Source organism: Nelumbo nucifera, chromosome 4, assembly GCF_055504915.1.
Source record: "Nelumbo nucifera cultivar China Antique chromosome 4, China Antique-T2T, whole genome shotgun sequence".
In the NCBI taxonomy this organism is placed as follows: Eukaryota; Viridiplantae; Streptophyta; class Magnoliopsida; order Proteales; family Nelumbonaceae; genus Nelumbo; species Nelumbo nucifera.
Window position 1 is genome coordinate 85,272,393 of NC_142652.1, and position 21,944 is coordinate 85,294,336.

The 21,944-nt window shown below is 40.4% G+C and overlaps 2 protein-coding genes across 2 annotated transcripts; one reads left to right on the top strand and one right to left on the bottom strand.

The window, feature by feature from the left end:
- Nucleotides 1-1,099: 1,099 nt before the first annotated feature.
- LOC104585912 (uncharacterized) lies at nucleotides 1,100-3,237 on the top strand. Its single transcript, XM_010242957.3, has 2 exons — nucleotides 1,100-1,488; nucleotides 2,016-3,237. The coding sequence occupies exons 1-2, from the start codon at nucleotides 1,190-1,192 to the stop codon at nucleotides 2,668-2,670; spliced, it is 954 nt and encodes a 317-aa protein (XP_010241259.1). The 5' UTR covers nucleotides 1,100-1,189; the 3' UTR covers nucleotides 2,671-3,237.
- Nucleotides 3,238-15,571: 12,334 nt separating this feature from the next.
- On the bottom strand, nucleotides 15,572-19,283 carry LOC104585903 (protein TRANSPORT INHIBITOR RESPONSE 1-like). Its single transcript, XM_010242944.3, has 3 exons — nucleotides 18,617-19,283; nucleotides 17,110-17,602; nucleotides 15,572-16,969 (listed from the first exon to the last, which is right to left on the bottom strand). The coding sequence occupies exons 1-3, from the start codon at nucleotides 19,069-19,071 to the stop codon at nucleotides 16,172-16,174; spliced, it is 1,746 nt and encodes a 581-aa protein (XP_010241246.1). The 5' UTR covers nucleotides 19,072-19,283; the 3' UTR covers nucleotides 15,572-16,171.
- Between the last annotated feature and the right edge of the window lie 2,661 nt (nucleotides 19,284-21,944).

The window sequence follows — 21,944 nt, forward strand, 5'->3', positions numbered from 1 at the left end:
ATGCTTTATGGCCATCATACTGCTGACCTGCTAAAGAAACGTAAAGGGAATAAGAGTCATTAACTTATTAGACTAAATAGTAACTATGCAAAGCGAACAACCAAAATGCTCATAAAGCAGTTCGGTAATTCAAAGAGCAGACTGTGTAAACCATAAATTGAATGTCCAATCTACTAAAATGGTTCAATTTGGTTTGTGGTTCTTTAAACACTAGATAAAATGCTTGAGATGCCTTAGTGAAAAAAGATAAAATGTCTATATGTTAAACAATATGCACCAGTTCTCTAAAAGGTTTCAAGTCATCTTTCATACTTTAGCCTGATCCTATCTATGTATTTGCACAAAATAAGTGATTTTAGAATTGGATTGGGTTGGGTGGAACCAATATTCTCTTATAAAATTTGGACTCTATTCGACCTAGTCCATGTGTAATGGTTTATATTGGATTAGGTTGGGTTGAACCAATATCTAGTCTATTGATAGAAGATAAGATTGGGGTGATCAATGGACCATGTTTGGATTGGACACAATTTGAGATATAGTCGCATAAAATAGAAGAAGACACAGAAGTATGATACAGAAAAGAGATGAGATGCCACTAAGGAGAAAAAGTTGAGAATGAGGGGAAGACTGAGATCATGGAGGAATAGAGGGAGGGTGGGAAGTGGAAAAAAAAAGATACATGTGATTGCTTGGGATCAAATCTGTAGCCCAAGATTTTCAGGTGGTTTAGGCTTGAGAAGAAAATGGTTGGTAGAGAAAGTTCATTGCATCTAAATATGGTCTGCAGTCAGGGGGATGGATAATTGACAACAAGTTCATTACATTTTCACGTTTACGACAGTCGCACATGAAAAATATCTCATCTTCTATATAGTATTATGCAAGGGGAGATATTCCCAATTTACGGGAATAGTATATTATGAGTAGGCATAGGCAGGGTTCTCGTGAGCAAATTGGGAAATCCGGACTCTTGTCTTTCACCCGTTAGTAGAAAGTGATAACGATTATATATTTATTACTATAGTATATTAATCGGGAACTTTTTCAAAAATTAAAAATAAATTTACCTTTATGACCAAAATGCCCTTACTCTCAAACTCGTCCGCCGTTCAGAAAAACTCACGAAAAGGGAAGGAGCAGAGCAGAGCAGAGCAGAGCAGCAACAGCGGTAAGCAGCAAGCCAGCAATGGCTCCGTCGAAGGGGGTGATTATTACGGTGCCAGTACTAGTACTATCAGTTGCAGCGACAGCTATCTTTCTCTTCTTTCTCTTCCCTTTCCTCTCCTCCTGCTCCCGCCCCGCCACCATCACCACAGACGACAGCGGAAGTTTCGATAGATCTGACATTCAAATCTCGGCGACAGAAGAAGACATAGCTTGGGTGAAATATCAGATCCAACAAAACAAACTCGAGATGCTGCCTAATGTTCTACGCAAGGGCATTAACCCTCGGACTCGCGCCCAACAGCTGCAAGATTTAAATCAGTACTCTCTCTCTCTCTCCATGAGCGCTTAAATTCCAACATAATTATTTTATATTTTTGTTCAACAACTAATTGAAACTGAACCTGTAATCTTAAGGATGTAGGAGTGTGTATTGATCCAAAAGTGAAAAAAAAAAGAAAAACTAAATGCGGCCATTTCTATTCGGAATACCATCTTAGATTTCTTTTTCTTCTAAGTTTCACAAAAAATTGTTTCTAAATTCAATTTCCTCCTTTTACAATTGTTTGATCGAGATCTAGACTTTTGTTCAATTCTAAATTCAAAGAAGTTTATCATTGTTGTTCGTTTAGGTATTTGTATTTCTCACTTTACTACAGATTTCTTTTTATATCTCGGGAGACACTCTTATTAACTGCTCCTTTGCTTTCACCAGTTGCTTGAGATTTGTTGTTTGATTTGTCAACTATTCAAAATTCAAGCGCTTTTAATACTTGTGTTTCTGCTTGATTTTCCACCACTACTTGTTGAGAATTTGGGATCAGGGATTAACTTTGTTCAATGTTCAGGTTCAAGGGCATATCGCACTACGAGGGAGAGGAAGCAAACAACCACACTGCTCTGCCTTGCCTCGGGGAATTGCTTGTAGAGGAGCATCACAGCAACTATGGAGAGCCCTGGGCTGGAGGTCGCGATGTGTTTGAGTTCCTTGCAGAGTCCATTAAACTTAGGCCTGATGCCCGTGTCCTTGAGATTGGATGCGGCACTCTCCGTGTTGGGTTACATTTTATTCGTTACCTTATTCCGGAGCATTACCATTGTTTAGAAAGGGATGAGCTTTCTTTGATGGCCGCATTTAGGTATGAGCTTCCATCTCAGGGTCTATTGCACAAGCGCCCTTTGATTGTGAGAGGCGAAGATATGGATTTTAATAGGTTTGGTTCTGGAATTCGGTATGATTTGATATATGCTAGTGCTGTTTTTCTTCACATGCCGGATAAGCTTGTTTGGGTAGGACTAGAGAGGTTGGTGACCAGGTTGAAACCTTTTGAAGGAAGGATTTTTGTCTCTCATAATATAAAGTTCTGCTCACGGTTGGGGGGAGAGGAGTGTACAAAGCGGTTGACAAGTCTAGGACTCGAATATATGGGTAAACACACCCATGATAGTTTTCTCTTCAACCACTATGAGATTTGGTTTGAGTTCAGACGGTTGAAGGCTTAGGGTTCTCTAAAATTATTCTTCATGGATTCAGTGGATTGGGATTCATTTGGAGGAAAGAAGCCAATGGTAGCTTCAGTATTCTTTCTGTGTTGCATCATCACATTCTTGGAGGCTGAACTTTTCAATGTTATGTTGACATTTATATATGAAGCAAGAGGTTGACCGTTCAGATCTGAATGATAAGTTGGCAAGAAGTTCTGATCCATTGAGGTTTTGGGATATTTCATCCTTAACCATGGTTCAAGTCGCTTAGTACTGCATTGAAGGGTGAGGGAGCTGTGACATTTGTTGCATGTCTCATGTTGGGATTACTGCTAAAATCAGAATCAACAGTTAGGATTTTCATTGAAACTCATGATGTAAATGGATCTGTTGAAGTTGTTTAAGCTTTTATTGTTGGCACATCAGATTGGTAAAACAATTTTGACTTGTCAATGAATATCTATTTTTTTCCCTTTTTTTGGTTCAATCAATGAATATTTAAATGACATGTAATTTGAGGGTATGTTAGCAGTTTTTTTATTTAATTCTAGATGGAAGCATATATCTCAATCTCATTGTTTACAATATTCTTTTTTCCTCCTCAAAATTCTTTCTCAATGACTAGATAATGGAAAAATGTTGTTTTTTAAGCATGATACTCATTGCTATGGCTTAAATTTATCTGTCCACTTTGTTGTTGCCTTGTCATTGCTACATCTTTAAAAACAATCTCTTCCAATTCTTCCTAAAATAACGATTTTTTGTTGGGAGATGGCCAATCAAACCATAAATACCTAAGAAAACTCCAAAGGAAGTGGAAAATTTGGTCTCTTTCTCCTTGTGTGTGTGCCTGCCCTATGCCTAAAGAACGGGGAAATACCAACCATCTCCTTTTGCATTGCTCCTATGCCTCTCGGGTGTGGTAGCAAATTATTTTCCTTGGTTGGAAGAGATTCGGTGGCACCTCTTGAAGTTGTAGATTTGCTTAAATCACATGTGATAAATGGCTTTACTCAGTGAAAAAAAAATTGTGGAAATGCGTGCATGGAGCGGTGGAGTGAAAGTAATGCTAGGATATTTGAAGAAAAACCAAGCAAGTTGAGGAATTGACTGAACTCACAATGATAAGAGCCTTGCACTGAGCAGTGATTTGTAAAGAATTTAATGGAGTAAATCTTAATGATTTATTCAGAAGATGGCATACTGTTGCTGGTTTTCAGATTAGTAAGCCCCAAAGGGTAATGCAATGTTCCCCACCCACCATTGACAGGGGGTGTAAACTGACTTTTGATGGCTGCTGTTTGGGTAATCTGGGGTGGGGGAGTTGTTAGAAACCTTCAAGGCAATATAATCCTCAGTTATTTGGGTCCAGCCGTCCAGCTGGGTATGGGAACTCCCTAAGGGCAGAATTGATGACCCTAATTCAAGGCCTAAACTAACAGTGATGCAGGGTTTGAGGAATGTGGAAATGGAGGGTGACTACCGAACAATTATATGCTGGGTGAGATCTTATAATTAGATTCCATGGCAATTCAGGCCATTGGTGAGATCGACTCACTCTCTAGGTGTCAATTTGAACAACTCATTTAACTGGTTTCCTAGGAGTGCTAATATGTTGGCAAGACTCTCTGGGAAGAGCCAGGGTAGAGAGAGATGGGGTTGCTCAGGACCGGGCTGTAATTTGTAACAGATCTTTTACTTATACTCTTTATTATTTCTAAGGTTTCTGTTGTTGGAAGTTGTTGTACTTCTTGGCTTGCAGCTTGCTGCCCATTTGTTTGAGCAGCTTGGTGTTTACTCCTGGTTAATGGAACACTTTCTGTTAGTTAACCAACAAAAAAATTATGCAAGCTTAGGCTACAGTGACAATTTACTTGTCTTTTGTGCTTAGTTGGTAAAGAAATAGCTGTATCCGTGTGGAAAAGCACTTGAAACTTACTTGAAGTCATTATCTTACACAGATATTTACTATATATAGGTGATGTAAATCATTATCCTGCAAACTTAAGTTGCTGGTGGGCAAATTTACCAGGCTGCTGCTCTATGATGCAGAGGTTGTGGGTTTCAGATTTGGGATGGGTGGAGTAGGTGGGGAAGAGTGTTGGGGGATGGGCTTATAGCTCTCAACCCGGGGTCGTCTTAAAGGGAAATATGCCAGGGAATGGAATGATGGGCTTACCTAGACTCTCACCACGATGCCAAAACTAAACTTCGAAAGTACTGGATTATTAACAGTTTATGTGGATTTTGGGGGCTTCAAGGTTAGGTTAAAATTGTGATACATTTCTAGTTACTGCTGTTCATTAATGATGTTTAGCATGGAGAGGAAATCAAGAAAATAACTGGTCTATATTCTGAACAGATATCCATTATCTCTTAACATTTTGTGGATAAAACTCATGAAAAAAATAAAGAGATGCATTGGTTGAATATATATTTGTCTGTCAATTACTTTTATCAATTACAGGAAACTATTTGGCAATGATGGACGTTTGGCCAACATACAGGGCGGTAATCCTGTAAACGAGATCCTATGCCACTTAATCCTTTTTACTGGTACAAGACAGAGCACATGGATTGATTAGCTCAACTCAAATTGAGATGGTTAGGATTTAGCACGCAACAAGTGAGACATCACCTGAAGCCCAAGACCCAAATAATGATTTGCAGCGAATACATGGATTATTAGCTCAAATTCAAATTGAGATAGTGAGGGTTTAGCACATCAAGTTAGACATCACTTGAACCCGATACCCAAATAATTTCTAGCTCTAATAGAATGCTAGTTACATGGTTTGCGAACTCTCATTGATTCAAATGGTTGGACTGTTCAGCCTGGAAATTGTCCAGGCAACCAGTTCCGTTTCACCCCTGAACCTTTCCTTTGCCAAAAACTGTTGATCTGCTGATCTGGGTGGTTGAACCATCAACCTGTTTGACATGGACAATGGTTTTGGGCCATCCGTTCAGGCTGGATGGTTGTACTTCTGACCCGAAAATCAGTGACCAAAGCGGTTCTGGTTCTGGGACCGGATTTTAAAACATTGGCTGGTTATGTGTCTACAGTACAGTGTTTGGAAGGACGCTTGCATCCTTCGTTAGAGTGAGAAAAATTTTTTTGGGCTGATTTGTTGGTCTCTAGATCCACCTATTTGGACATTTACAAAGGGCCTATCGAATGTGGGTTCTGGCCTCAAGGCCACTAAAGGCCTATTATGATGATGGGGCCTTAAAATTTAGACTACCGTGACTCAATAGGCCTATAGTTTAAACCGGCGCAGTGGATGATTGCTATTTGAACAAAGCGAGTACAATCCTTTTTTCCTTGTACGGGTACCAGTCCTGAGGTGTTTCAACAAATCAGGATCGTCCTCTGAGCTTCAGGACCAACGTATTATCCACGTGGCAAATTATTTTGAAGTCTCTGCATCCCTCTCTCCACCATATATCTATTGAAGAAATTTCAGCCAGAAAACTTTGTTCAATGTAAACCCTCTATCTAATGGATGCTCTGGATGGCAATTATTTGTCCACATAAGCCAGTTTGGTTGTGTAGGGAAGCTTCCTCTAACTTTAACTTACATTGGTGATGATTAGGGCACATCCCATATTATTTGATAAACTGTTCAGAGTACCTCGAAAAAAGTACTTTCAGATGTTTGTATTGATTCTTTTTCTCTGTAAATAAGGTATCTCTGTCTTTACACTGAGTGTGCCCTCTTTATCAAAAGTGGAATGTACACTATTAAAATTCTTGGGGCAATTTCATGTGATTTTGAAAACAAAAAACCATGATTTCAAGCAATTACTGAGCAAAGACCAAAATATTAATACAGGTTGATACGCCCGTCTACCCCTGAAATAGGTGGGACCCTGAAACACTCAGTGTAGGGATATATTGGAGAATCACTGATACGGTACATATTGGCCGATATTCCCCGAGATTGCGATATTTTGATCTTTGTTGTTGAGTTATTTATTTATTTATTTATTTTTTGAGATAATGAAATATAGAGAGGGTAATGGTAAACTCTCAGGCTTTGAGCCAGAAAATGCCGAAGGTCATGTCCATTTCCATTCCACTCCTCCCAAAACCCTGGATGGACCAACATTGGGTAATGATAAAAAGAAAAAAAGAAAAAGGAAAACCAAAACTAATGGACCATATTGTTTCATGGAAAAGACATCTCTTGGTTGGAACATATTCAGAAAAGACATCTCTTGCTTTGGAAGTATTCAATGCTGGGTCCTGATCTTCTGTAGATGGATAATGTCATACAAGCAGGATTTTTAATCAATTGTCCCAAGAATTTGCAATTTCATTAAAAGTAGGTATGGATGGTCTCAGAAAAAAGTTTTGGGTTCAAAATTTAAATGCAAAATTGAGGTATTAAAAGAATGTATGGATGTATGTATGTAGTTCTCAGTAGTTCTACATGTTCTGTGTATAGTGAGCTGCTGAAAAGTAAGAGTTGGTGAGTGGGCTTTCCATTTTCCAGATGAACAGTGTAAGCAGACATGAATGTATCCTTAGCTTAAACTTTCTGCCCTTGCTTCACCCAGATGTCCATCCATGGCGAATTCTTCGTGAACTTTGATTCCAGTTCTTGGTCGGTGGTGGGATTTGGATTAAATCTGGATCAGTATGATGCCGTACAGTACCTCAGATTTGTTAGCAATATGATGATGATTCCAATGTCTTCATTCAGAAAACAAGAGAAAATCTCTTTTCTCTTTTACACTACTACTAGTCCAGAGATTTGCATCCTGGGAATCGGAGGCCATGGACCATGGTTGGAGTTCATCAAAGGAAGAGATTGTGTTTTGCAATTCAAAAGGAGAAGGCGATGATGATAAGGTCAAGAAACAAATTCTGCAACCCAGAATGACGCCAACATCAGTCCAGGCTGCTGCAGAGATTGAGGTGGGGTTGACGTGAGATGGAAGGCGACTTGGCATGTGCAAGTTGAATTGACGAAACAGAAGCAGTACATCTCTACTCCACATGCACAAATCCTTTTGGATTCTGATTTCTGATTTCTGACCACCCAAACTCAAGTTTTTATCTAATTTCATTGTTTAGAGACTGAAAACCAGAAAATCTGTCTCAACCTTATAAAAATGGGCCGAGGCAATTTGTTGCTTCCTTCCCTGGAGATTTTCCTTGTTTTTGGGTCGATCTATAACATACACAAACACAAACACAGAACATAGATTGGCTCCGTTTGGAGGCCAGTTTCTGAGTTCCGACTTCTGAACAGTGCGATGAGGTGCAGAACAAAGTCAATATTGAAGGAACCAACGCGTGACATGAGCACTGACAAATTGTATGTTTTGTCTCTACTGGGTCTTAGGGGGGCTTGGTGTTGGTTTGCATGCTGAGTGGTACTGGACTGGGGACAAGAGTGAGAGAGCTCTCTGCCTCTGCTTCTATGTTCTATATCTAGTTTCTAGTCTCTAGTCTCTACTGCCTCTGCAACAGTAGTGTTGGTGACTTGGTCTGGTCCAGAATTGAGAAAACCATTAGTTGAGGGGTCCGGGGCCACCATGGCTCACCACCTACCTGTCTCTTGTTTGTTTTCTTCTGAGGGCTTAGTTCAGGGCCAGAATTGACAAGACTGGTCGACTGGTTCGGGGCCACCCAAGCGGTACAGCCTATTGTCTGAGGATTGAGACCAGCAGTTTGGTGGGGGAAAGAAAATCTAGGGTTAATCAAACTGACAAGTCCTTGGGGCCAAAAGGCCGGGTTTATGAGTTGGGATGGGCGCCCCACAGAACATCACTCCCGTGTATTGGGAACATCTCCCTCTTCCGGAGATATTCCCAATACACGGTTGGAATATGTTGTGGGGCTGTCTTCTGTGAGGCGCAAATGTGATCTCATATATGGGGAGATGTTTCCAATGCACAGCCAGAATGTACTGTGGGAGTGTGGGGTGTGCTCTGAAGGATGTTCATTTGAATTCTCGGTTGATGGGGTAGGGATCTGCTACAAACAAAATGCTCTCGACATTTGTACCAACAAGCCACTGCAGTTGCACGTTGAGAACATCTTCCTTGTCATTCATGAGAAGATATTCCCAATGTGCCGCTGCAATGGCCAGTTGGGACATATTGGGAGCGTTTTGGTTGGTAGCACCTGAATTCCGGTTGATGGATTTAGATCCTCCATGACCCCCCTCCTCTCTCATGCTTAAAGAATCAAGATCGAAAACTCTTTGATGGTCTCAAGGCATCTAATCTTTCATCTGTTTCATGTTAAGAGGATTAAGATTAATCACTCTTTTTTTTTTTGAAAGATTTCTGGAAGTTCTGATAGTCAAAAGACGTAATGGACTTTTGCATCAAGATCTTAGCAGAACTGTTTGGTTAAGGCATGTTTTTCTGCGCAAAGACGAGTTGAAAAAAAACCAAAAGGTACCATTTGGAGCTTCCTGAAAATAATCCAAAACAGGCTTCATGCATCTTTTTGGCGCAATGCTTTTTGGCAGCTAGATCTCCTATGAACCAAATGAAAAAAGGCTACAACGCGGTCTGCAAAGCTTTTAAATAGCCGATAAACTGTGTGAAAAGACACGCCAAACAGGACCAAACCATACAATCCACAAATTTCTTGAATTTACATCTACGCCCCACAGCATATCCCAACCATGTATTGGGAGCATCTCCTGATCCCAATACATGCAGCACAGATGTGATGTCAAATTTTCCATACCACTGAACACCCTAACCCCGTGTGGTGGTCGTGTACAACGGGTTATATAACCAACCAAGAATGAACAAACCAGTGTTTGGTACACATGGGATTCACATTTAATGTGCAGGGAACATTGGCGTGTCCACTATTGATAAGTTGCATGGTCCATGTACGCAGCTTTGTTTGCAGTAGATCCAGAGTCCTTTTGGTGACCATTTTCTGCTTGGAACAGATTTTTACCGCATGGACAAGGTGGCGGTTTGCCATGGGTAAGATCTGGTGAGACTGTTAAAAATTAGGGGTTTTTACTGTTCAGTCCACCCCTAGAAACCTACTGCTTCACTCTAGGGGTGGACTGAATTCTGACCATGGGTTGATGCTAGATCCACGGGCAGGATGCGATTTATAAGGGGCTACTAATAGATTAGGGAGGGCTGCAATTCAGATTTCTAAAGGGGATTGCAGTCCAAAAATCCTTAAAAATTATGGGCAGAATATCCTATCTAGTGGGACACTAGCCTTTAAATTAATGGGCAAATTTTGGTCAAAAAGATGCATTTCATATTGATATTATTTGACTGTTACTGAAAGAAATTGGCTTTCTCTGTTTGACAGCCTCTCCCTGGTTGACACATTAGTGTCTATACGAACTTCATGCAACAGTAACAGTGCTAGTCCTCTTAGAGGCAGGGCTGTATGACTTAACTTGTGGGGGACTCAAAAACTTGGTATAGTCTTATAGATAGCTTAAAAGGAATTTAATCAGGTGCTATGAAATTTTAGGATCCATTTGGTTTACAGTTGGAATTGGAATTAGAGTTGGAGTGGGCTATTTTTATAGTCTGTTTGCTTTTAACAGGAATTTGAATGGGACTTGAAATCAGTCGAAATTGAATTTTATTCTCAAAGGAAGAGGAATGAATGATTATTCTCTCGGAAAGGGAATGAGATTTTGATTACAAAATCCCTATTCCCATAAACCAAACGGGCCCTTGATTCTCTGAATGATAATGAATGCTATACAATTTATAGCAGGTGTCATTCAGGTATTCATGTATTTAGGGAGGCTAATGCTGCTACGGATTCGTTTGCCAACTTTAATTTGGTCATGTAGGAATAGTTTTAGTTGGTTTCTGAATTATATGAGCCCCCCCTCCTCTTTTGTAGCCATGTTTCCAATGCTGAAGGCATGATTGAATGGACTATGGACCAACATGTCACATGGAGATCAGAGGCCTGTAGGCGGCAGAGGCTGTGGAACGTGGACAGTCAAAGCTTTCTTTGAAAAAGAATCCCTGTAGACAGTAGAGGCTATTCAACCCCATATTATGGAGAGCCATACAAGTACTTCAAGCCCTAGACACACACAAGAGAGAGAGCTCTATCAATATGGTCATACAATATTATTTATCACCCTAAAACCGATTTTTTGGCCAAAAAAAACGTTAATTTGGTTAGCGATTTACTGATTCAAGCAGTTGAACTATCAATCCGGATAACAGTTTTTGGTTTTTTTTTTTAAGTCAGAACAGGCTGTCCATTTGATCTGGGAACTAGTCCCCTTAACGGTTCTCTATCCAATCGGTTTTAAAAACCTTGCTTTCAACTGTTTTTGTCCTTTTTTTTTACTTTGGCTCAGTTTGGAAGGAGTACAAGTGCAAATATGTAGAGTGCAAAACTTTATATTTTATATTATTTTGTATGTATTTGCAACATACATATTTGTATTTGTACTCCTTCCAAACTGAACCTTAGGCTCAGTTTGTATTAGGCTCAGTTTGGAAGGAGTACAAATACAAATACTCAGAATGTAAAACCTTACATTTTGTATTATTTTATATGTATTTGTATTGTACATATTTGTATTTACACTCCTTTCAAATTGAGCTTAAAAAACTTATATGGTTTTTGGTAGAAAGATAACACAAACAACGAGGTTAAATATTCTTTTTGACCTGTTTTATTGGGGATGGATCTGATCACAACAAAAAATGTTCCAACAAGTTCCAACCTGATCTGTGTCCACACATCACATACATGGTGGGTCTCAGATTCATGGTGAGATGTACAGATACAGATCATGTTGGTACTGAGTTGGTACAATTTTTGTTGTGAGCAGATCCCAGTCCTGTTTTATATTTCCTCTTGTATAAAGGTAGAGAAGAGGAAAATAGGGAGAGTGACAATAAAACCGTTTGCAGTATTTCTGAAAGAAATAGTTTTATTTTCTTTAACATTTCTTCTTTTTCCTCTTCCTTTTTTTCGTTTCATTTCTTTTGCTTTTTTCTTTTCCTTTTTTTTTGTATTTGTTCAAGGAAATGATATTAAGGCTGCATTTGATTGCAGTGAATTTTATTTGTACTAATACAAATAAAAAAAATGCAAATTCTGGTCCTGTTTTGTTTTGGATTTTACTTTATCTCGATTCAGGTCTTTTGATATGATTTATGCCAAGGAAGTCAGAGCTATATAACTATCCTCAAAAACATATTTGAAATTTAAGAAAACTCAATTTTTACTAAGTGAATTAGAGAGAGAGAGAACAATGTCACCAACTAATTGTGTCCCAACTTTCTATATGCTCTCATTGTGATCGCATGCTTCCTAACTCACCATTATTTGCATTTAAATATTATTTCATAATTCTTATAAAAATGGCCATTACCCATTGTTGGTCCCTCCTATCTGAGGCATTGTTATGGGTGCACTGGATATGGACCTTCTAGTTGGCATTGGAAGGTCCTAACTGACTCAGTTGGTAAGATCTTTACCTGGTTGTAGTTGAGAATTTAGGTTTGAATCCCACCGTCTCAGTTGTTTTGTGGGACAGGGATTTTGAGTTTGGGGGATGAACTACTTCCTTGTACCAATTATTTGGGATAGGCTACATGAATAATATTTCTCCATTTCAATGTCATATCCATTATTAAACTATGGACACTTAAATCATTTGTTATTAGTTCTGCCCAACTCATTTTGTGTCTTTTTATAACTCTTAGCCCCTTCGGTTCTAATAGGTGTTGTAGACAATACTCTATGCACTTGATAGAACATTTTTACCTAGTAGTCACTCTTAGGCCCCGTTCGTTTTTCGGTAAGTTACTTATCCAGGTAAATACAGTTAGTTACCCGGGTAAGTTTTTCTCTTGGGAAATGATTACCCAAGTAAGTATATTTACCCATATTCTTTTATTTCCCAAGTAAAAAAAGAAAATGATCATTTTAGCCATAAAAATCCAATATTAAATGGGGCATTTTTGTCCCATTTAAGTGTTGAAATCTTCCCCCAGGTGAGAAAGTTATTTACCCACCTAGGAGATGGGTATCACTTAAACTTTCCTTGATCCCCACATTAATCTGTAAAAAGAACATGGTATTCTTGGTTAATAGGATTTTGAATCCCATTGACCAACTTTCCCCCCTCTCAAAATCCAAAAAAAGAACACCCCCTTAGGTTATTTCATATTTGGATACGTTTTTTTTTTTTTTTTTTTGCCATCAGCAAATTAACTTGGGTTGGGTAGGATTCTGTCCAAGGTTAATGGGAACAATATCCACTGACTTCACTAGCTGACTTTCTACTCACTTTTTCAATTGACAAAACTATGTGAAAGGGTTAATAGGCTTTCCTCTTGAGGAGAATCTATCCCAAGTTCTTTGACATGGAGAGATGATACTCCAATTTGGAGAGAGAGAGAGAGAGACCCTGAATTGAGTGACAATATATTCGCTTTGTCAATCCACATCACTCATTGTCTTATAAATAGGTAGAAAGGGAACATGTGGAGCCCCTCTGGAGCACCATTCCTAGGATTTTTAGATCACTACAGTCTCTCCCATAAACCTTTTTGTGCATCAAACACTGGCAGATAGATGTGGGAAATCAGCCATGGGCCATGGGCCATGGGCCATCACCGGCCAGGGTAGGATGACTCTGGATCCAAACACGAAGGGCATCAGCCATCAAGGGAGAGTAGCGTTTGGATGGAGTGTAAAAAAGAAAGAAAAGCTATAAACATTTGGGTTGGATACTTGGATACAATGATGCAAAAGCCAAGACGAGGAGGTGATTACGTATTACACAAAGACAAATATCTTCTACGCACCAGCACCTTTACTCAGTCTGTGATTCTCTCTTTGTTGCTGCATTACTTTCACTCCCATCTATCTATATATCCATCCACCCATCTCTCTGTCTGTTAGACATTCATTTCAATTCTCAGCAGCACTCTCTCTCTCCAAAAGAGGAGAGAGAGAGAGAGTCTGTGGAGCAAAGTTGTGGACGCCATGAAATCTCCGGGAATATATCACGTGGCACAACAGTCGAGGCTGAGCACATCCCTCACTCACACTCTCTCTCTCTCTGCAAAAGTTAACCACACCACACGAGTTACTTTTTTTTCCCATTTTAACTGTCTGGTATTCTTTTTTTACTCTCTTCCTCCGGGTGGAATTGATCGTCAAACTTTCATTTAATACCAATCCTATACTGTCTAAAATAAGTGATTATTGAAAAAGTGCTTAAAAATAAATACTTAGAGCTAATCAGCCACTTATTGAATAAGCACTTAAAACTTAAAGGAAGTAAATTTTGGGTTTCTCAAAAAACGCCAGTAAGCACTTAAAAATAACCTTATTCTCAGGATGAACACTTGTTTCAGACTTATTTTGTCAAAGTGATAATTAGTTTGATTCCAACCCAAATGTATTTAGCATTAAAGATAGATAGATGGATTACATTTGCTTGGGGCCTCCCCTCCCCAAGCCTGACTCAGACTCAGACTCAGACTCAGACTGGCTGTCACAATTGATGAGGGTACGTCCCTGTAGAATTTTTTTTTTCCTGCGTGCCCCCTGCTTTAAGCTTTGTCTTCTCTCCTAGTCATTGTATGGCGTATGTATCAGACTAACAACAATTATAGCAATAATGATTCAATACGTAACTGCTGACATGCATGTAGAGATTTGGACTCAGCAAATGATAAGTCCCACTTACTCCCACCCCACTTTAGGGTAAAGGGATGGATCTCCATTCTCCATTCTCCATTCCCCAACGCCTTAATAGAGGGAAAGAGAAAGATGTTCCCATTTATCTCCTTAAAAATTCTTGCAAGAAAAGGCAATGATTTCAGACCACCTGCTGGTCTCACACCCTGCAGTTAATAAGAGTACAGGTGCCTAATGACTCGTATAGGCAAGGTTCAAAATATAGATATGCCCGATACCGATAGGTGTATCAGATGTCTTTTTTTATTTTTTATTTTTTATTTTTTTTGCAACCGATTGAAGGGAGCCAATTTAGAACTCCTTCACCCCATGAACCGATCAGACAGAAGTGATATTGGCAAGCCAAGCCAACTGATGTACTGCTACCGCCCACGAGAATGGTGGGGAGGGACCTTGACTCATGTTTCGTTGATGCGGATGGCGAGGATTCCAATACAAAGGCTTACAAGTTAAATGTCATGCCTTCTTGAGCAAGCATGATGAGATTTTTCATTTTTCATTTTGAAGGAAAGGATCAAAGGACCCATGCCATGGCAGACAGTGTGAAGGAACCCACCAACCCCCCCCCCCACCCCCCACTAAGTCACTATTGTGATTACAGTCCATTAGAATCAGCGGCACCACCCATCTATCTACCAAAAGGGTGGACTGGACTCCCCACAGATTCCTCATAATGAGCACTTAAAAGAGAGAGAGAGCACTTCCAAGGAAGGAAAAGATAAAAGAAAAAGGTGAAGCGGCAGGCAGATGGCAGTGGTAGAGGAGCAGCGGACGAACACAAATGAAAAATTAAAATTCAACATCAAGACTGACGCGTGGTACGCGTACCTTACCTTGGAGTTGGAGGGGCTAAAGGGAACAGACCCACCACCCTATGATTCTCACCCAAGGGGGGGAGGGGGTAGGGGAGTTTTTTTTTCCTTAGTCAAAAAGAAACATAATTGGAACGAAATTAACTCGAACATCATCTTCATCATTCCTTTCGAACAAATCCACAAACACCTATCGAGACATGATCATCTTACCACTCCCCCATCCGCGTAGAGATCTTCATATGGGGACCCGTAGGGCATCTTGTTTTCTGACCACTGTGGATGCATGGTCAATTTAACACTCATTTGGTAAAAGACTTGAGTGGGTCTGATATCTGTGTTTGATATTTGATATACATATAATAAAAGAATAAATAATTGAACATAAACAACAATATAATGGTTTTATGCAATCCAACTTCATTATTTTCTAAGACTGAAAAGTTTCTGCTGCCAAATAGATGTTTTAATAACATCATTGATCATTCTTCCCAACGGCCTAGATACGAATAAATGCATCACTTTGCTAGTCAGAAGGTATACATAGTGCTTGTTCATGCTAAGCATGTTTCACAACAATCAGAACTATATCACTCCTTGTTACCCACCAATACATATTACTACTCTTCTTCTTCCTCCTCTGCTCAGCCAAGCAATAAAACAAATGGCCTTTTGAGCTCCCGACTCTCTGTATACCCTCTAGCAACCCTGCCCCGCCCACGCCACTGCAATTATATTAAGCTAAAGAAGATTAAAAATAAAATCCATGACAAGAAAAATTGAGCTCATACCTGCAACCCCTCCAAGCTGCAAGCTTTCAGACGGACCAACATGCTCAACCCATGAATGGAGCTCAGAGAACCTCAGCATCGCCTTCGCATTTATCTCATCTGTTGTCCAAACAAACCCTGGCTCCATCACAAGAAAAATTTGAAACCATTGACCACAATTCCTCCAAGCTGCAACCTGTCAGCAAATACATGCTCGGTCCAAAGATTTGGAGTCAAGAGAACCTCAATGCGGACCTCTCACCCATATTCCAAACAAAGCTTGGCATATCACATCTAGGCCCTGCAATTGTCCGGTAAATATAAAGCTTGTCAATAGGTAAACTTTCAGGCCTCGACTCTGGGGATCCCCTCTCATCAATGACCTCAACGTTGAGACTTGGCATCTTCTGACCTAGCAACTTGCATGCTTCAAAACTCACTGAACATGAAGACATCCAAAGGGATCGCATTGTCTCCAGCTTTGACGCATTAGCTAGGAGGGCTTGGTCACCAAACGGGCAATCCCGGATCTCCAGCTTTCGGAGGCTATTGCACCCTGACAAGACATGATGGAGGCCCAAATCGCTATCCCCAGCAAAGGCTATTGAGAGCATCTCAAGCTTCTTTGCATGTGTTCCGATGTACTCAAATACACGGTCAGTAAGGAGACCAGAGAGTGAAAGGCGCTGGAGGTCCTTGCAGTTCTCAACAATGGCACCGAAGCCAGCATCTAGTGGTTGCAGAGTAAGGTAATCTGGTGCCCGGGGCTCGATGATACAGAGACGGAAGCGAGTCAAGTTGGGGCGGTTCCTAGCAATGGTAAATAAGGCAGCATTTGACATCTGCCGGCAGAAATAGAGAACTGATTGCAGCTTAGGACAACCCTCAGAAACAGAGACAAGGCCTTGTTCTGTCAAAGAGACATTAGCCTCTACACCAAATGGGTCAGATGGAAACACTCTCAGCTCTTGAAGGTCCTTGCAAGTTGTTGCAAGGGCATTGAGTCCACAGTCTTCAATGTAATCCAATACCTGTATTGTTTTCTTGCTTTAGATTTCAAATGAGAAAAAATGACCACAACATAGACATAGATATCATCCAGGGAGTATATTTTCAGCAAGGCATGCAAATAAAAAGGTGCTCTTAGGACACGCAATTATAAGTGACATACCCACAATCGTTGCAGATTTGGACACTGTCTGATGAGCTTGACGAGATCAGGGCTTTGGATGGTGGCATAACTCAGGTTCAAAGATCTAATCCCAGCACAGATAGAATAGGTCGCTGGAAGATATGATGGGACCGCTTCCCAGAACCCTGATAGGCTTTTAAGCCCCTTGCAGCCTGCAAACGCATCTCCAAGCTTTGAATAGAGTTCAGGACGGAGTTCTGCAGTGTAGGCACCGGTGCCCAGATCAACAAGCTGAGGAGCTCGGCGAAGGAGGTTAGGGAGCTTGTCAAGAGGCACAGAATTGTTGAGCCTGAGGGTCCTCAGGTTGGTGCACCTACTCACCAGGCGCTCCAGGGCGGAGAAGCTAACCTCCCCATCAAGACATGGGAAACTAAGAGAGACCAGTGACGTGCATGATTCAGGGAAATGGCTGAGCCAATTCCCACTACGATCATCCACTTCACATTCCCACAACTCCAGCACCCTCAGATTCCTGCATTAGACCATAGCCAAGAAAAAGATGGGTAAAGAATGAAAAGGGCCAAAAAAAGGATGGGAAGAACAATTTCTGCAACCAAATGCATACTACTGAAATTGAAAGAAAACAAATTGTTTCACTGAATTAGAACATCCAACCCAGGGGTCCTTGTAGAAATTTGATATCATAAGATGAAATTATGTAACTGCCCTGGTTAAATTTTTCTAGTTCAATGATTTTACTCAAGGAGGAATTTGTTCCTTTAATCTTCTACCGACTGCCAAAATTTTAAACGAACCGGATCCTAAAGATACAACTCAAACGAACCTCAAAAGAACGAAGTAAACAAAACCATTATTATCATAAAAATGAAACAGGCAAAGGAAAAGAGAATGAAATCCGGGAATCCAGAGGAACCCACATTGTCCCAAACACAACCCTCCAAAATCCAAAAAGGAGAACCGTATGATATCATTCCATAAGAAAACAAAAGAAACACAGAAAATAAGGAACCAGATGGCCATCATTAGGTTTTCCACATTAGTCATTTCATTTCAAAATCCATCTTCCATCTGGATCTCTCAGAGATAAAAATGGCAACTCTAGGAAATACACAGAGCTCCAGAACCATGGGTTCCCAGTTCTAGTACGAAAAACCAAGGAACTAAAACCCGCAATAGCAAACAAAATGAAATCTTTCAATAGAATAACCGATACCATTTCGATCACAACTAGAGGTCAGTTCAGGACGGGGCGATAAACGGGAGAAGATTTGCAACCAAAAATGGAAAAGTAAGAAAATAGTGACGGCAACCGTCCCGGGGAAACTTGCGCCATTCTCCATCAAAGACAAGAAGTTGGAGCCAAGAAAAATTAGAAAGAAATAAAATAAAATCTTTCATGCATTGACCAGCGATTAGCAACCAAACTACTGAAAGTAATGACAACTTGAGGTTTCAGTTCAACCTACTAAAGATCATGAACAAACCCCAGAACACAAAACAACAGAAATGGTTCAGGAAGAAGAACCTGCAATTGGCAGCAATGGCGGCAAGTCCATCAGTAGTAAACCCCTCGCACGACGAGAGAACCAAAACACTAAAATTCTTAAACGAACGCGAGATCAGCTCCAACGCTTCGTCGGTCACCACCATGCGCTTTAACCTCAGCTCCTCCAACCACGGATAAGCTTCTGCCATGGCCGAGATCCAAGGGTACACATATCCCCCCCATCCCTCCGGCACGAGATTAAAATCAGCAAAATGTGGTTTCCCCTTCAACGACACAGATCGCAGCTCCGGAAACCGTCTCATCACAATCCTAGGGCTAACTGCGTAGCAGTTCCCGACGAAGATCCGACGCCGGCACCACCTCTCGATCTCATACCAAGACTTGCATACCAGAGAAACGGCGTTCCTGTCCTTATCGTCCTGAATGAAAGAGAAAACATGCTCTAAGACCTCTTCCGGAAAGGAATACGCCATTGAAGCTTCGATTAGCAGAACTTCGATTTCTCAACAGCTTAAGTAATATGGATGCTTAAAAGAATTAGCTCAAAACAAAAATTTATAGATTAACCGGTCAAGATAACTTAGAAAAAAGAGATCTCCGACGCCATTAACAATCTTAGATCGAGCTGAGTTCCAGGGAGAGAGACGGAGACAGAGAAAGAAACAGTAAGAAGCATCAAGGGGATAAGGCTTTATTTTTTTGCAGGGTGGGTGGTTAAATCTTAACCGGGGTTGAGCGTGGGTTAAGTGGGCGCTGATATTAATCGACGGATCATAACAATTAAGGCCTCTGGAGGTGTATGGTGGCCGTTCGATTCCCTGTACCAGTCTACATAGAGCCAGCGTTCTTATCCGTCTGTGTGAAAGCGCAGCCGCTAAAATAGAAAAAAAAATTGAAAATGAAAAATACGGATTCCTACGGAAGCGGGAAACGTATAGGAAGACGTGTCGCGATAACTCGATTTATAAAAAAAAATATCGTATCGGAATTCGGAAATCGGAAACCTCTCGAGCGTAACCAGTTGGAAATGGAATCTCGTGTTGGGGTTTGGCAGCGGGGTGAGGGGTAAAAAGGACTCTGTCACCAAACGCATCCAATATCAAAAGTTGAGATCGCGTTGGATTGAGATTTGCAGGTTGGCCCACCACGAACCATAATTAGCATCACGGAATATGAGGCCCACATCGGGGACCATACGAAATGTGGGCCCGGGGCTCCGGGATGGGCCACAAGAGACAACCATACTAATGTGACGGTACAGGACGGTTGTAGACCCAAAGTGAGATGCTCATGCTCCTTCACTCGGACTCGCTCAGTCGAGATTATATACGGTCTGTCCGCTTATATTCCGGAAATACGGTCTGCATACGCTGCTTCAAATGGAATTTTGCGTCTATAAAACGAAAAAACAAAAGAGCGTCGTTCGTCAGATATTGGGCAAAGTACAGGTACGATATTCACTATATAGTTACACAGTCTGATTGACCGAATTATTGATGTCTGGTGGGTGAAATGACCTTATCGCCCGTAACAGTTATATGGGTTTTGTCTCGGTAAGAGAAAATGAAGGGATAGGATTGTCTTTTAGCAAAAGGACACTCTAGCATGGTTGGCAGTATGGACCTGTCCTTTTTTACGTCGAAAGCTGAGTTTTTTTAAACCGACGGTCCAGATTGAGAGATTGCAAAGGAAAGGATCTGGACCGTTGGATGGGCGCCTCGCCTCCTCCTGGTAGGCGTCTTTGTCAATAGCAACTGTAAAAGCTTGTCCGTTTTTACTCTTTTTTATTTATTAATTAAATATTGTAAATTACGACGGATAGCAAGTTGCGAGGACTATGGAATTATGGAAGGATTCCAAAATGGTAGCGAAAAGATGTAAGAGAGGTTCCGATCCAACAGTCGTAATCGGAGGTAGAGAATCCTCTCTGTCCTCCTCTCAGATCTCCATCAAAGTTCCACCTTTGATTGAGAGAAGACTAATGGGGAAGGAATGGCGCAGAACTGACTAAACTGACAAGCGTCAAATCAATCAACGGTCTGGATTCGGGATGTCTTCTGTTCACGTGGGTGAAATAAGACAGGCGCTTGCCCTAGGTGACCGACCTGTCACCTGTTTGGAAATTAGAAGCTTTTATTTTCCTTCTAATTTTTAATTAAAAATTTAATATAATTTTTTGGAATCAACAATTGGGGAAATTTAATTAAATAACATCTTTTTAGTAATAAAGTAATAATGAGATGAGTTGGCTAGCATATATTTGCCAAAAATCGAGATTAAGAAAATTAAAAAAGGATTTTATTAAGGAAACAAACGAGTCTTAGGAGGAATTAATTAATACGCCCACGCATGGCTTTCCGGGATTCTCTCTTCCCCTCGAAGTTGTAAAGTTCTAGAATTGCTTGTGAACAACGAATATGCAACTCTTGGTTTTCTTCGCCCACGGAGAGGGGACAGGACCCATGAACAACGAATATCTTTGTTGTGTAAATATATCTTTCGGTGGGCCCCCCCGCCGTGTCTGCACGGCGAAGAATGCAAGAGTTGCATAAACTGTTGTTGTTTTGTTAAGTAGTATTAATTTAAGCCATATGGTACGATCGAATGGTATAAAAATTAGGGTTTGTTAATTAATTAATTAACTGATAATGGGACTTTTGACCATCTTTCTTTCCCATCATACACTGAAAAGTTTGGTTTTTTTATTATCTTAACTAATCAATTAATTAATCAAATGAGGTAAGGTTTTATCTGTTGATTAAGGGTGAAATCAAAACCCCCTCTCCATTGAAAGGGTATAAGAGGGAGAAAAAAAAATGCAAAGTAACCCGTCAGGTGATTCAAGTAATGCATGTGAGCTGCTCCAAACCATGGATTTGAAAGGTCATCTATTTAGATGGTCCTTAGTCCATTGGTCCATGAAAAAAGAGAGAAATTTTGTCTTGATCAGTTGACTGTTTTTACCTCTGGACGGATTGAAATAGTTGAATGAGCTTCAATCATAGAAGCTGTATGAATGGGCTTCTAGGGGTGGCCCACAAGATGGGGAGGAGAATTGGAAATTCAAGAGTGTAAGAGTGTGGAAGATTGTCAATATATAAAAAGGGAATCAAGTGTAAACATTAGTATATCCGATACAAAGAAGGTAGTCCAAAGGGTGACCCGATTGGCAATTGGGGTCATAACAACATCATCATCCAACCCTTATTCTGATTATATGGGGTCTTACATGGATCTTGTTTTTCCATATCGATTGTTAAATTATATAGGGTCACATCATATTTACATCAAGCCTTATACCCAACTATATGAGGTTGGTTATATGGATCTTCATTCACCATTATGT

What these genes read in the sequence shown, in the direction of transcription:
- LOC104585912 (XM_010242957.3), top strand. Translation starts at nt 1,190, where the DNA reads ATGGCTCCGTCGAAGGGGGTGATTATTACGGTGCCAGTACTAGTACTA. An exon ending in CAGCTGCAAGATTTAAATCA is followed by an intron (nt 1,489 to 2,015) that starts GTACTCTCTCTC and finishes TTCAATGTTCAG; the next exon opens with GTTCAAGGGCATATCGCACT.
- LOC104585903 (XM_010242944.3), bottom strand. Translation starts at nt 19,071, where the DNA reads ATGGCGTATTCCTTTCCGGAAGAGGTCTTAGAGCATGTTTTCTCTTTC. An exon ending in GCCATTGCTGCCAATTGCAG is followed by an intron (nt 17,603 to 18,616) that starts GTTCTTCTTCCT and finishes GGTCTAATGCAG; the next exon opens with GAATCTGAGGGTGCTGGAGT. An exon ending in CAAATCTGCAACGATTGTGG is followed by an intron (nt 16,970 to 17,109) that starts GTATGTCACTTA and finishes AAAACAATACAG; the next exon opens with GTATTGGATTACATTGAAGA.